This window comes from Tursiops truncatus, chromosome 1 (assembly GCF_011762595.2).
Source record: "Tursiops truncatus isolate mTurTru1 chromosome 1, mTurTru1.mat.Y, whole genome shotgun sequence".
Classification (NCBI taxonomy): domain Eukaryota; kingdom Metazoa; phylum Chordata; class Mammalia; order Artiodactyla; family Delphinidae; genus Tursiops; species Tursiops truncatus.
In genome coordinates this window covers 74942737-74957124 of record NC_047034.1, presented here as the reverse complement: position 1 = coordinate 74957124, position 14388 = coordinate 74942737, and the positions used below count along the sequence as shown (strand labels likewise).

Here is a 14388-nt window from a genome sequence, read left to right as displayed (position 1 = left end):
AGGCAATGTGTCCCACCTCTCCCATCCATATTAGGGCAGCTTTGGTATAATAGCTTCTGCAAAACAAGCCCCACCCAGAGCCAAGCTAGCTTTGCCTTTGGCCTGGGCTTCCTGCCAGGGAAGGGCACCTGCCAGACTGGCTTAGGCCAGTCTGAGTGAGCTGGTCTTGGGAGCCTGTACAGTGGAGGAAATGTTTGCTCAGCTCCACAAAGCCTACAGGCTGGCCTATGTATAAGGAGAGGAGAATGTATGGAAGCTTTTTTCGAACTCCTCATCCTCTAGGGGCAGGCAGGGTGATTCTGTCTTACCAATACTGGTCTTGGAGTTGAAAGGAGAGGGCAAGACTAATGTTTAAGGTACAACCATACATAACGCTAGGCAAAACTTCAGTTAAGCAGAAAAGCAGCTCCTAAGCCCCACCTTTAGGTAAATCTGAGAGAGCGCAGATGGGCGTGCCCTGAAACGTCTAGGCCATGCCCACTGCATCCCTTTGCTCGCTTGTTGGCGAACGGCGTCCTAGGGGCGTGTCCTATCGTGCCTCCGCCCGTGACGTGCCTATACAAGGAAAGGTTCGGCGCGCGCCAGTCTGGGAGAAGTCGGACCGCAGGGCCCAGGGTTGGGGTCCCAGCTGCGACCCCAGCAGAAGATGAACGGGACGCATAGCTGGTGTACACTGGTGGATGTGCACCCGGAGGGGCAAACCGCGGTAAGAAAAAGCGTCCGCACCGCCTCCCCTCGCGCGGTATTCTCGGTTTCTAATTCCGCCCTTCCAGTGCCCAGCGAGGAGTTCGCTGACATCACCTGGTGCAGCGCTCGGTGCGGTCAGCTCCTCGCGGCGCTTCTCTTTTTCTGCCGCTTCTCGGCGGGAGGTGGAATCCTGGGGAGTTGCGGGATGAAGACTGTTTTGAGGCTCAAGGACAAGGGGCGTCCCTGCCCTTTGGGAGGACACTGCGGCTCCTGCCCGAACTGAGCGCGGATCTCCAGGTGCGCGTTGCTCGGGCGTCCTGTGCGCTGCTAGATTGCGTCGTAGGAGAATGAGCTCCAGGGACGGGATCCCTGTGCTCTTTTGAACTTTGGTTCCCAACGAGGGGGATTAGGCTTTTCTGTGGGTCCTGGTGACCTCAGGGGCCCTTCAAAGAACTTCATGGGGCTTTGGGTGAGCAGTAGCAAGACAAAGGGTAGAGAGTGAAATCCTAGGGCTTGGACTGGAGGGTGGGGGCGGTAGAACTCCAGGTACGTTGAGATTGGCCAGGGACTCTTACCTTTCGCTAGGTGGGGATAGGGCTGTCTGCTTGGGGGTCACCTCTCTGCTGAAAGAGGATTTCTCCTCTTTCCCCCCATGGAGGGTCTCCTGCTCCCCTCCCCCCGTCGGCCAACCGATAGCTTCCTGAGACGTGTTGTTGGTTTTGCTTCCGTCTCCAGCCTTCAAGCCCGGGGCAAGTGGATGGAGGGGATGCCAGAACCTGGGCTGAGAAGGGGAGGGAAGTGACTTACGCGAGAGCTTCTGGACGGAGTGAGAGTGGGGGAAAGAGGAGTGCTCACCCGTCTGCTCCAGTGCTAACCGATCTGCCCAGCTCCCCTCACTGCCTTGGCTCCCAGTACCTGGTCTCCTCCCCACCCCAGCAGACTGTATGATTCTTCCTCTCCAGAGGCAGAGGAGGGTAACTTGTGGCTGAGTGTTTCTAGGTCTGCTGGGGAACTTAACCCAGAATGGGTGTGTATTATTTCATCAATTTCTAAGCTATTGTGGGGGGGAGTGAAATGAGAGACAAGGTGATGGGGCGTTTGTATGCCTCCCTTTCCCCCACTCCACTCCGATTCTGATTCCCTTCCCCTCTTCCTCTCAGCATGCCCTTGAGATAGAGCTAACCCATGTGCACCTGAATTATGGCTCTTCAAAGAATATTTGTTGACTAGTTTCTCGTTTCAAGTTTAGGGTATACATGATCACTTAATTCTGTTCACAGTCCCCTCTCTGTTTCTGCCCAGGCTGTGAGAGTTTCCACCACATTACAATTCAGGTCTTGCTACTGCCCAACCCCAGTACCTCCATGCCTCATCTTCAGTAGATAGAAAAAATCCATCCTCTATCGTGTCAGCCCCAAGTCCTACTCCATGAGCTTGCTCACTGTTTTGGGATGGTTGAGGCAGGGAACGGGGTATGAGGAAAATAAAGGAGAGGGGTGTTTGCACTTCTTTTTGCTTGCTGTAGAAAAGAGATCCAGAAAAGTCTTAAGTCTAAGGCATTGGCAGTGTTGAGAATGAATTGACACTCTCTTCCATCCCTTGATGTTTTGCTGCTTGTCTGGCGGGGGAAAATAGTGGATTGAAAAATAGCAAGGAATTCAGACAATCTCCAGCCATAGATTAGTTTGAAGCTTATCAGAGACCTCTAGAATGAGGGGGAGACAGAAATTCCCTTTTATTCTTTCTTTCTAGGCTGGGCTTGAGAGTTATTTGACTTCAAAGGTGGGAATGACATAACTATTGCTGAGATCTGGTGTTAAGAGACATTCCTGAGCTCTTAAGGAAGGGGAGGAGATTGTAAACAATCGATCAGTCAGGAGACAAGCTTTTTCCTGGATTCCTCTCCTCTGAGCCATCCTGCAGATAGAATTTATGGCTCTGGACAGTCTCCAGGAACCTCTTGTATATTCACACCATTGAAGGAGTGCTCAGTGCATGTGTAAAGTGAGTGAGTGAATAAATAAACGAACAGATGTTTCTTCTGGTGTCTGCAGCGTAGACAGTTTAACTGTCTGGTGTGTCCTAGTGAATGTCAGGACCCTTGGACTGTGTTGGTATTTCTCCACCAGCCAGGCCATATGCCTCAGTGCACTGCACATGGACATGGAAATATGGCTAATGCATTCTCTGGGTTGCTTTTATTGTTGGAGGTAGATGTGGCAGGTACAGGGAGCCAGTGTTTTTTTTTTCAAACTGCTGATCATAATCGCATAATCACTGAGATCAACTTAGTGGGTCAGAACCAGCGTTAAAAAAGAAATAGATGTGCTCAGAGCAGGAAGCCGGAAGAAATGGTTCCTCTGTTTACAACACACCCAACAGGAATCATTGTAACAAGGGGCTCAAAACTTGTGGCCTTCCTATAAATAAATACCCTACAGGTGTCCCCCTGTACCTCTACTGGGCAGGACCAGTGGGAAGGGCTCAATATTAGACGAAAAGTTGCAGTATTAGAAGAGTTTGCCTTTTTTAAAAATTTTATTTAATTTTTTATTTTTGGCTGCGTTGGGTCCTCGTTGCTGCGCGTGGGCTTTCCTTTTAGTTATGATGAGCAGGGGCTACTCTTCATTGCCACGCACAGGCCCCTCATTGTGGTGGCCTCTCTCATCTTGGACCACAGGCTCTAGGTGCGTGGGCTATAGAGCGCAGGCTCAGCAGTTGTGGCGCACGGGCCCAGCTGCTCCGCAGCATGGGGGATCCTCCCGGACCAGGGCTCGAACCCGTGTCCCCTGCATTGGCAGGCAGATTCCCAACCACTGCGCCACCAGGGAAGCCCCGAGTTTGCCTTTTAGATCCTGTCTAGTCCATGCATGGGTGGGCCATGAGTGGTCTTATAGGCATAAAGGCTTTGAACTCTCTTTTCAAAAAGGAAGAAAGAGATTCCAGCTATATGCCATTCTGGAAAAGGTAAAACTATGGCGACAGTAATGAGATCAATGGATGCCAGGAGTCTGGGGGGAGAGGGGAGATGAATATACAGAATTTTTTAGGGCAGTGAAAATGCTTTGTATGATATTATAACGATGGATATATGTCATTATACCTTTGTCCAAACCCATAGAACGTGCAGCACCATTCACTTCGTTAGAGTGAACCCTAAGGTGATCTGTGGATGTTGGGTAATTACAATGTATCAATGTATGTTCATCTTTGGTTAAAAAGTACCATTCTGGTGAATGATATTGATAATGGCTATGCATGTGTGTGGGGAGGTATATGAGAAATTTCTGTACCTTTCTGCTAATTTTGTTGTAAACCTAAAACTGCTCTAAAAACAATAAAGTCTTAAAAAAAAGAAATAAAATTAACACTCTCAGAGTGTTAGGGTAGACATTTTGGCAAAACTTTTGTTTCAGTTATGTCTGTGTATACATATTATATATATGTGTATGTGTGTGTTTATTTGATTGTGATGTAAAATGTATTTTTTAGGTCAAAAAAGTTTGCAAACCACTGTAGTGAGTTACACTGGCAAATAAAAGCACAGATAAACCTCAAACTCATTTTTTTTAGACATTCCCATTTAAGTTCCCTTATTATAAGCAATAGAGAGTGGCTCCAGCTAACTTAAGCAAAAGAGGAATTTATTAGACGGAAATGGGCAACACAGAGGATTTAAGGGAGAGCTTAAAAAGTCCGAACCAAGGGAGTCCTGGGGCCTGGGTAAGTGGAAGGTACTAATGGAGGGCTTCTGCTTCTGGGTGAAGTGTTTCCAGCTGTTTTAGGTCTTTTTGCCATTCTGCTCAAGATTCCAAGAGGGTGTCACTGGCCCCTTCTCCCCCTTGGCCAGGGCATGTTGGGGTTCCTTGATTGACAGGCCCACCGGATTGCCCAGTGAAGGAGGGAGATTCTCCAAAGCCAAACCCAAGTGCTGTTATCAGTGGAGGAGGATGGAAACTGTGGCAAGAGCAACAGTAGACTTTGATTGGCATGATCTCTGATTTTCTTTCTTTTTCCTTTTTAATCATTTTTTATCAAAGGAATACATGTGTATGATTTTAAAAAGATCTATTAATATCAAAAGGCCTTTAAAAGAAAATTGTAAGCAGTTCCCTACCCAAGGCCTGCCCCATGGAAGTTACCACTTTTAACTCTTTTAGCTCTTTCTAGTGTTTACTGCCATGTTTCTAAATAGTATGCTTATGATTTATCAGTTTTAGACATCATTGACTTCCTATTGTAGGAATTATAGGAAGGTTTATACTCCCACTCCTTACATGCTCCCTTTTCCTTCTCTCATCTTCCCAAAGAAATTATATCACAATTTTTTTTTTTTTTTGCGGTATGTGGGCCTCTCACTGTTGTGGCCTCTCCCGTTGTGGACCACAGGCTCTGGACGCGCAGGCTCAGCGGCCATGGCTCACGGGCCCAGCCGCTCCGCAGCATGTGGGGTCTTCCCGGACCGGCGCATGAACCCGTGTCCCCTGCATCGGCAGGCAGACTCTCAACCACTGCGCCACCAGGGAAGCCCCACAACTTTTTTTATATCATTATTGGAGTATAATTGCTTTACAATGGTGTGTTAGTTTCTGCTTTATAACAAAGTGAATCAGCTATACATATATATATATCCCCATATCTCCTCCCTCTTGAGTCTCCCTCCCACCCTCCCTATCCCACCCCTCTAGTTGGTCACAAAGCACCGAGCTGATCTCCCTGTGCTATGCGGCGGCTTCCCACTAGCTATCTATTTAACATTTGGTAGTGTATATATGTCAATGCTATTCTCTCACTTCATCCCAGCTTCCCCTTTCCCCCTGTGTCCTTAAGTCCGTTCTCTATGTCTGCATCTTTATTACTTCCCTGCCACTAGGTTCATCAGTACCGTTATTTTAGATTCCATATATGTGCGTTAGCATGCGGTATTTGTTTTTCTCTTTCTGACTTACTTCACTCTGTATGGACTCTAGGTCCATCCACCTCATTACAAATAACTCAGTTTTATTCCTTTTTATGGCTGAGTAATATTCCATTCTATATATGCCACATCTTCTTTATCCATTCATCTGTCAATGGACATTTAGGTTGCTTCCATGTCCTGGCTATTGTAAATAGTGCTGCAATGAACATTGGGGTACATGTATCTTTTTGAATTACGGTTTTCTCAGGGCATATGCCCAGTAGTGTGATTGGCTGGGTCATATGGTAGCTCTGTTTTTAGTTTTTTAAGGAACCTCCATACTGTTCTCCATAGTGGCTGTAGCAATTTACATTCCCACCCACAGTGCAGGAGGGTTCCCTTTTCTCCATACCGTCTCCAGCATTTATCATTTATAAATTTTTTGATGATGGCCATTCTCACCAGTGTGAGGTGATACCTCATTGTGGTTTTGATTTGCATTTCTCTAATGATTAGTGATGTTGAGCATCTTTTCATGTGTTTGTTGGTAATCTGTATGTCTGCTTCGGAGAAATGTCTGTTTAGGTCTTCTGCCCATTTTTGGTATATCACAATTTTTGACTAAACTATGATTCTATTAATAACATTGTGGTTAAGAGCCTAGTTCTGGGAATCTGACCCAGTGGACTAGAGTCAGGGCTTCAGCGTTTGCTTTGCCCAAGATCACTTTGGTAAATTACTTTATCTCTTGTCTCAGTTTCCTCCTCCTTAAAATGGGGATAATAATTGCACCCTTCTCATAAGGTTGTTGTGAAGAATGCATATGAACCATTAAGCACAATGCCTGGCACACGGTAGGTGCTCAGATGTTAGTTGTTATTTTCTGTTACTTACTGGCTAGTGTTTTATCTTCCCCCGGTCAAGGGATGGAGAAAGAGTCTGGGAACTCTGTGGTCTGGTCAAGGTTTGCTCCTTCTCATTATGTTGATGTTTGCTCTTACATGTTCCTTTCCCCTTTCCTCTACCAGTGGAGGGTCTTGAGGATTAGAAGGAACCTATAGGTAGACCCAGAGTGAAGACCTGCGTAACCTTCGCTAGTCCCAACTCAGCCAGGACTGTCTTAGAGTGATATAGTCAGGGTTCATATTTTAGCATCCCACTCTGGGCTCCTTTCCTCCTCCTCCTTTTTCAGAAATCATGGCCAAGGCAGCTGGTATCCCATGATGCACTGGACTCTGATAAAGTGATTCCCTTTGAGTACCTATCAGTGTTACCCTTCCTTAGAATATTTGCTCTCCCCTCCCCCACCCACCACCAGTCCTCTCTACATTTTTTTATGTTGGTCAGTCTAGGCCAGAGAGGTTCTCTCAATGCCTGAGTGGATTTGAAATTTTATATCAGTTGCAGTCTGAACCTTTGTCTTTACCCTGGAATAGGTGTCATTCCTTTAGGACCTCAGAAGCTGCATTAGTTACATACCAAGTCTTTCCTGAGACCAAGTCTTTCCTGAGCCCGACTCTTTTTTTTTTAAACTAAAGCTGTAATTTACTGAACGCTTACTATAGGCCTCATTTTCTTTTTATAACAGCTTTATTGAGATATAATTCACATACTGTACATATCACCCATTTAAAGTATACAGTTCATTGGTTTTTAGTATATTCACAGTTGTATAGTCATCAGCACAACTGATTTTAGAATACTTTCATCACCCCATAAAGAAATCCTGACCCATTAGCAGTCACTCCCTGTTTTCTTCCAACACCCCCCAGTCCCATCAGTCTCTTTCTCTATGATTTGCTTATTCTAGATATTTTATCTAAAAGTAATCATATAACATGTGATCCTTTGTGACTGGCTTCCTTCAATTAGCATGTTTTTAAGGTTGATCCATGTTGTAACATGAATCAGTATTTCATTACTTCTTATGGCTGAATAATATTCCATTGTATGGATATATTATGACATGTTCATCGTGAATAAATGTGAGTGGACTTTAGGGTTGTTTCTTCTTTTTTTTTTTAACTTTTATTGGAGTATAGTTGATTTACAATGTTGTGTTAGTTTCAGGTGTACAGCAAAGTGAATCAGTTATACATATATGTATATCCACTCGTTTTAGATTCTTTTCCCATGTAGCCCATTACAGAGTATTGAGTAGAGTTCCCTATGCTAGACAGTAGGTCCTTATTAGTGGGTGGTTTCTTCTTTTTGTCTATTGTGCATAATGCTGCTATGAACATTTGTTTACAAGTTTTTATGTGGATTTACATTTTACTTTCTCTTGGAAAGAAATACCTAGGATTGGAATTGCTGGGTGAGAATATTTGCGTTTTAAAAGGGGATTCATCTGGAGTCATTGATGCTTACTCCAAAGGAATGAATGAATTCTAAAATGGTGGAAGCCCTGGCTCTGTGACACCTGGGTGGGGAAGAAACTCCTGGGCAGAGGAACCATTCAAGTTTGGTGACTGCCTGTTCCTTCCACTCATGAGACCTGCCTCAAGCTCAGCCCATAAATTCCTCCTCACTCCACTCCATCTCCCCCATTCATTGCCAAGTTCTCACCTTCAGGAGCACTACAGCTGATGTCTCCAAGCCTGCCAGGAATTTGGGGAATCCTGGGCTCTGTGGGAGGATCTGGGTGAGGAGGCTTACCCAGTCACCAGGCTTTGGGCGCCAAAGTTTGCCCATATTTCTCCCGGGTGGGAGTAGTGGGGTGGTGTGTGCACGCAGATGGTTTTGGTTCCACACACGCGTGCTCAGAGCAGGTGGGACAGGTTTCCTCGCTTGCTGGTAATTGTGGTATGTGCCTCTTTGGGTCATGATGCAGAGTCTTGTGAAACACCTTTGTCTCCTAGGGGTGGGGATGTTTAGTTGAGGGAACAGGTATGCGCCAGGGAGGCTGTTGGCCCAGATTTAAGCCTAGCCAGCAGGGGCAGGAAGAGGAGAAGAAAATACAGGGGAAAGAAGAGGAAATGGTCTTCTAGGGCCTGGAGGCAAAGAAGCAAAAATCACAAAGCAAGGTAATCAGAGACTAGAGAGGGGAGAGGGTGCTGGGGACCTGGGAATTCCAGGCTGGCTGGGCACTAGGTGGGTTTCGTGAAGGGAGATTGGCTGAGCAAAAGGGTGTCTTTCTCAGAGTGGAGAGTTCAGGAGCCCACCTCCCTCTATGTACACACTCTCACTTCCAGGCCCTGGTGTTTCCCTGTGCTAGGGATCCAGGGAATGAGAAAGGCTGCCCCATTTAGGGTGCCACCCTAAATCCCTTTTCCTCATTTCACCTCCCAGTCATCCTGGTCAGCCCTCTGCATAGAGCTTGTCCAGCCCATGCCTCTGGGCGGGTAGCCAGATAAAAAGCAAATACCTGTTCTGTTGGCTAATCTGTGGGGAGGAGCAGGACTGATTCTTTGTGCCATCCCCAACAAAGCACCATCTCTGACCTAGAGAGCCCTGCAAAAGGCAGGACCAAGGGTACCTGAGATCTGTGAGCTGAGTGGGTTAGCAGTCTCAGCCAGGAGAGGGTCATCCCCCAACCACTGCATCCGGCCTCTTTGACTTTATTGGGGCTTTCCTCATCCTGACCTCTTGGGAACCATTGTTTCAAGGTGCTGGCTATTCCCATTTCTCAGAAGGGGAAAATTGAGGTGGCTGCTGCTGTAGCAGCTTGAGAGACCATGTACATTCCCGGTGGGAACAGGGAACAGGGTTGAGGGACAAAATGGTGGAAGAGTGGGTTATATAGGGAGAGGATAAATTAAGGATGCTGGTTTGCAGCTCAGGGGCAATCTTCCACTTCCCTTACTTCCTTCTCGGAGTCCCTTGATCCTCACCTGCCATCCAGTCCTCATGGCCCTCATAGCAGCCTGGGGAGTGGGAGCTGGGGAAACGTATTTTCCCATAGATCTTTCCCCTATTCACATGAGCCAGTGATGTGAGAACCTCCGGGGCCTCCCTGATATATCTCCGTATCGCTCCTCCTCAGCGTCTTGATCTCTAAGCCCTCAGCTCTGTGTTGACCCCCTCCCCACTCTGAGGAGTGAGTCACAGCTGCAGATTTGTTTGAACAGAGTGGAGAGGCTGCCTATAATTTGGAGTTGGCTGGGCTTCTCCCCAGGAATGTTTATGAGGTTAGAGACTGCTTACCTTGTGATTAGCTCTGCTCCTTTTTCCTTAGAGAAGATGGCTCCCCTTCGTATCTTGCCGTTCAGAGAGCACCCAGTGGGGACCACCCTGCTAGACATCTTGGGGTATTCCTAAAGCTCCCTGGAGCCTGCTCGCAGCCTCGGGGTCACTCCAGCCCCAGAAAACGACCAATGGCACCAAGCAGAGAGGGGCCTGGGTTTTCCTTCTTGGCTATGGTTTGGGGTCGTGGGGTGAAGTCTGTGGCCTTACAGACCGGATCCTCTGGTCCTAGAGGATGAGGTGCCAGAGAGAACCCTAGATTTAGTCACAGGCTTCTTTTAGACAGTTTGTCTCACCTACTCTCCTCCCTTGCGGTCTTTCCAGAGCTCCTTGGGAAAGTTAATGCTGCCTTACTTTTGTGAAGTGATTTATGGTTTGCAAAGCACTTTCACACTGTTCCTACACATCTACCTACCCTGCCTAAAGTGTAGGCAAGGTAGGTATTATTACCCCCGTTTTGTAGATGGAAAATTGCCCGGAGAAATAAAATGATTTGCTCAAGGATTAGTAGGGGTCGGACTCAGATCCCACCTCTAAGTTTAGTACTTTTTCTTTCCTTCTCTTTATTTTATATATTTTATTATAGGAATGTCACACAAATACATTTTTGTTGCAGAAGTTTAAATCACTATAGAAGTATATGGACTGAAAGTCCCTTGACTCCCTTGACTTTCTCTAGCTTAGTGTATATGAATTCAGTGCTTTTCTGTTGTGCTTACTTTCAAGAATTGCCAACGTGGCATGGTGGGTAGGAGCACAGACTCTGGAGCCACAGGGCCTGGGTTTGAATCCTGGCTCTGCTCCTTACTAGTTATATGACCTTGGGCAAGATACTTAACTTCTGTGCCTCAGTTTTCTTGTCTATAAAATGGGAATTTATACCTACCATATAGTTGTGTCGTGAGGATTGAATGAGTTAATACATGTAAAGCACTTAGAACAGTGCCTAATAGGGCTCAGCATGTAGTAATTGCTTTATTTAGGAACCGGCAATTACCAATACTATGAACATATGTGTGTACTTAAATAAATAAGAAGTCACATTTTATGAATGAATTTGTGACTTGCTTTTTTTTCACTTAATATGTCTTGGAGGTCTTTTCCTGTCAATTTATAGAGGTTTATTTATCAGCAGTGTAGTATTTCATGGTGTGGATGTTACCATACTTGACTCACACACTCACTTACTCAAGAATATTTATGCTGTTTCCACGTCTTTAACTATTGTAAAGAGTATTGCAGTCAACAGTTTTACACACATATCTTTGGGCAAATGTGCATGGATTTTCATAGGCCATATTCGTAAAAGTTGAATTACTCAAAGGGTTTATAAAATATGCAAACTGTTTATTAATATCACCAAATTAGTTTCTAAAAATACTTTTATAATCTCCAACGATATACATGGGAGATTAGTCTTTTTCCCTGCATCCTCACCAACCCTAGGTATTATCAGTATCTTTAAAATTTGCCAGTCACTTGATCTAAAAATGATATTTCTCGACTTCCCTGGTGGTCCAGTGGTTAAGAATTTGCCTTCCAACGCAGGGAGCCGGGGTTCGATCCCTGGTTGGGGAACTAAGATCCCACATGCTGCTTAACTAAGCCGGTGTGCCACAACTACTGAGCCTGCACGCCACAATTAGAGAGCCTGAGCACTGCAACTATTGAGCCTGCGTGCTCTAGAGCCTGAGCGCCTCAACAAAGAGCCCACATGCTGCAACGAAGATCCCGCATGCTGCAACTACGACCCCATGCAGCCAAATAAATAAATATTTAAAAAAAATAAAAATGATATTTCTGTAGGATTCACATGAAGTAACTCACTCGCTTTACTGAAAAGCAAGAAAGGATTCTTGTGTATATGTCAAGTTTTTTCTTTTTCTTTTTTTTTTTTTTTTGGCCACACCGTGTGGCCTGTGGGGTCTTAGTTCCCTGATGACCAGGGATCGAACTGTGCCATGCGCCCTGCAGTGGAAGTACGGAGTCTTAAACCACTGGACCACCAGGGAAGTCCCTATATGGGAAGTTTTAAAGCAAAGCAATAAAATGGTCCTGGTGTACTGAACAACCAGGTTAAGAAACAGAACATTACCCATACTTTTGAAGCCCCCTGGGGTCCTTTCTGGATCATAACCCCTCTGCTTCCTCCATAGAATTTGTGAATTTTGTGTTTATTTTCTTGCTTTTTATTATGCTTTTACTGCATGCTCAAGTGATATCTTGCTTAGTTTGACATGTTTTGAACTTTGTATACATGGTATCTATATTCTACTGCTTACTTTTTTATATAACATTAATTTTGAGATTCCTTCATGTCAAAGCGTGTAGCTGTAGTTCATTGTACTAATATGCCATATTGCATTCATCCATTTACTTGTCAGTGCACCATTTGGGTTGTTTCCAGTGTTTTGCCGTTGCAAGCAGTGCTGCTGTGAGCATACTTCTATGTGTCTCATCTTACACTTTTTAACTCAGAATTTAATGAAATTCCCCCCAAATGATAACTCATTATTATTTTCATTTGCATTTCCTTGATTACTGGTAAGGTTGAGCATCTTTCATATATTTATTAGCCACTTATATTTCTTCTTAGTGTTGCCTTTCTTGGTCTTTGCTCTTTTTTTTTTTTTTTCTTGTTTTCCCCTTTTCATGTCTGCTTTTTTCCAGTATTCCCTACCGCCTCTCTAAACTGAGGAATCTAATGTTCTCAAAAGAAAGAGAATTGGGAAAATCCTGGACCACATTACCTGAAATTCACACAACATATATTCTTTAATATGCCCGCTCTAAGCAAGGCACTGTACTAAATAAGCCATCGAGGTCTTCAGAGAGCTTATGATTTTATTGGGGAGATGAATGAATAAGTAGTTATGAAGGAAGGGGACCAGTGTTACAGTGTAGGATACGTAGGGTGCAGTGGTTGCAGGAGCAGGCTCTGACTAAGGAGTGCTAGGGTCGGACCCTTAGAGCTGAGCCTTCAAGGTTGACTGGGAATTCTCCAAGGAGGCAAGGGAGGGAAGCGTATCCCTGGAGGAGAAAACGACATGTACACTTGTGGGGAGGTGGGAGTGTGTATTGCATTGGAAAACTCATCAACAGAAATAGAAATTTGGATTTGGATGCCTTCCTGCAATTGGATCAGGAACGTTTGGGATAGCTAATGTAGGGTACAGGTTGGGTACTGGTGGGAGTCAAGACATTATGTGATATACACTGTGATAGGTCTGATCATGCAGGGACTTTAATGCTACAATAAGGCGTTTTAAATTTTTTTGTTTGCTTTTTTTAAAAAAAGCATACATTTATGTATGTTAAACAATAACATACATACATAAAAGTGCATATATCATATATGTACAGTCAAGTAATTTTCACAAACTGGATGTATTTCTCTAACCATCACCCAGATCAAGAAGCAGATCGTCAAGAAGCCCCCTCTTGTCCCCTTCTAGTCATTACCTACCCTCCACCCTCAAGGGTAACCACTGTCCTGACTTCTGAAGCATGTATTAGTTTTGCTTGCTTTTATACCTTTTATACAAGTGGAATCATATAGTATACTTTTGTGTGTGACTTCTGTTGCTTAACATTTCTGTAAAGTTCATCCATGTTGCATATTCACTCTTTTTCATTGTTGTGCAGTGTTCTGTTGTATGACTGTATCACAGTTTATCCATTCTACTCCAAAAACATTTGGGTAATTTCTAGCTTTTGGCTATTATGAAAAATGCTACTACGAACATTCTAGTATATGTTTTTTATGGGGAAAGTATGTATGCATTTCTGTTGAGTAGATAACCAGGTGTGGAATTGCTGTGTTATAAGGTACGCATGTGTTCATCTTTGGTAGATACTTCCAAAGTGATTGTGATAATGAGCAAACCCACCATCCGTTCTGATTTTTCCACAGCCCCGGAAACTTGGTATTTTTTTTTTTTTTCATTTTAGTCATTCTGATGAGTAGTTTGTGGTTTCGCCTTATGGTTTTAGTTTCTAGTTCTTTGATGATGATGACTAATAAGGTGGAACCCTTTTCATATGTTTATTGGACATTTGGATATCCTCTTATGTAATGTATCTATTGAAGTCTTTTGCCCATTTTTCTGTTGGGCACCACTCTGTCTCCCTCTCATGTTCCCTCCCTCCCCACTTTCTTTCTTTAATTATACTTTTTATTTTGAAATAATTTTAGATTTACAGAAAAGTTGCAAAGATAATACTCATATACTCTTCACCCAATTTCCCCCAATGTTAGCATCTTAATAACCATGGTGCATTTGTCATAACTAAGACATTAATGTTGATACAATACTATTAACTAAATTATAGACTTTATTTGGATTTCACCAGCTTTTCCACTAATGTCCTTTTTCTGATCCAGGATTCAGTCCAGGATACCACATTGTTTTTTTGTCTTTTTGTTTTGTAGGAATTCTTAATGTATTCTGAATATCCTTTGTCAGATAGTCATAGAGTGAATATCTTCTACTCTGTGGGTTGTCATACTCTCTTAGTGGTGTCTTTTGATGAACAAAAGTTCAGAATTTTAATATAGTCCAATGTATCAGTTTTTTATGGGGAGGATTTTTTTTGTGCTGTGGTTAAGAAAAATT

The 14388-nt window shown here is 44.2% G+C and overlaps 1 protein-coding gene and 1 pseudogene across 2 annotated transcripts in view; both read left to right on the top strand.

The window, feature by feature from the left end:
• The first annotated feature begins 549 nt into the window (after positions 1-549).
• Positions 550-14388, top strand: part of TUFT1 (tuftelin 1) — a 51774-nt gene continuing 37935 nt past the window's right edge. Inside the window, exon 1 of one of the 2 annotated variants that reach the window (XM_019919472.3) lies at positions 550-706. In XM_019919472.3, the coding sequence (XP_019775031.1) occupies positions 647-706 (60 nt within the window). In that variant the 5' untranslated portion in view covers positions 550-646. The remainder of the gene's footprint in view (positions 707-14388) is intronic. The other variant, XM_019919470.3, reaches the window with a different exon arrangement.
• On the top strand, positions 3008-3130 carry LOC117309988 (small nucleolar RNA SNORA11; annotated as a pseudogene).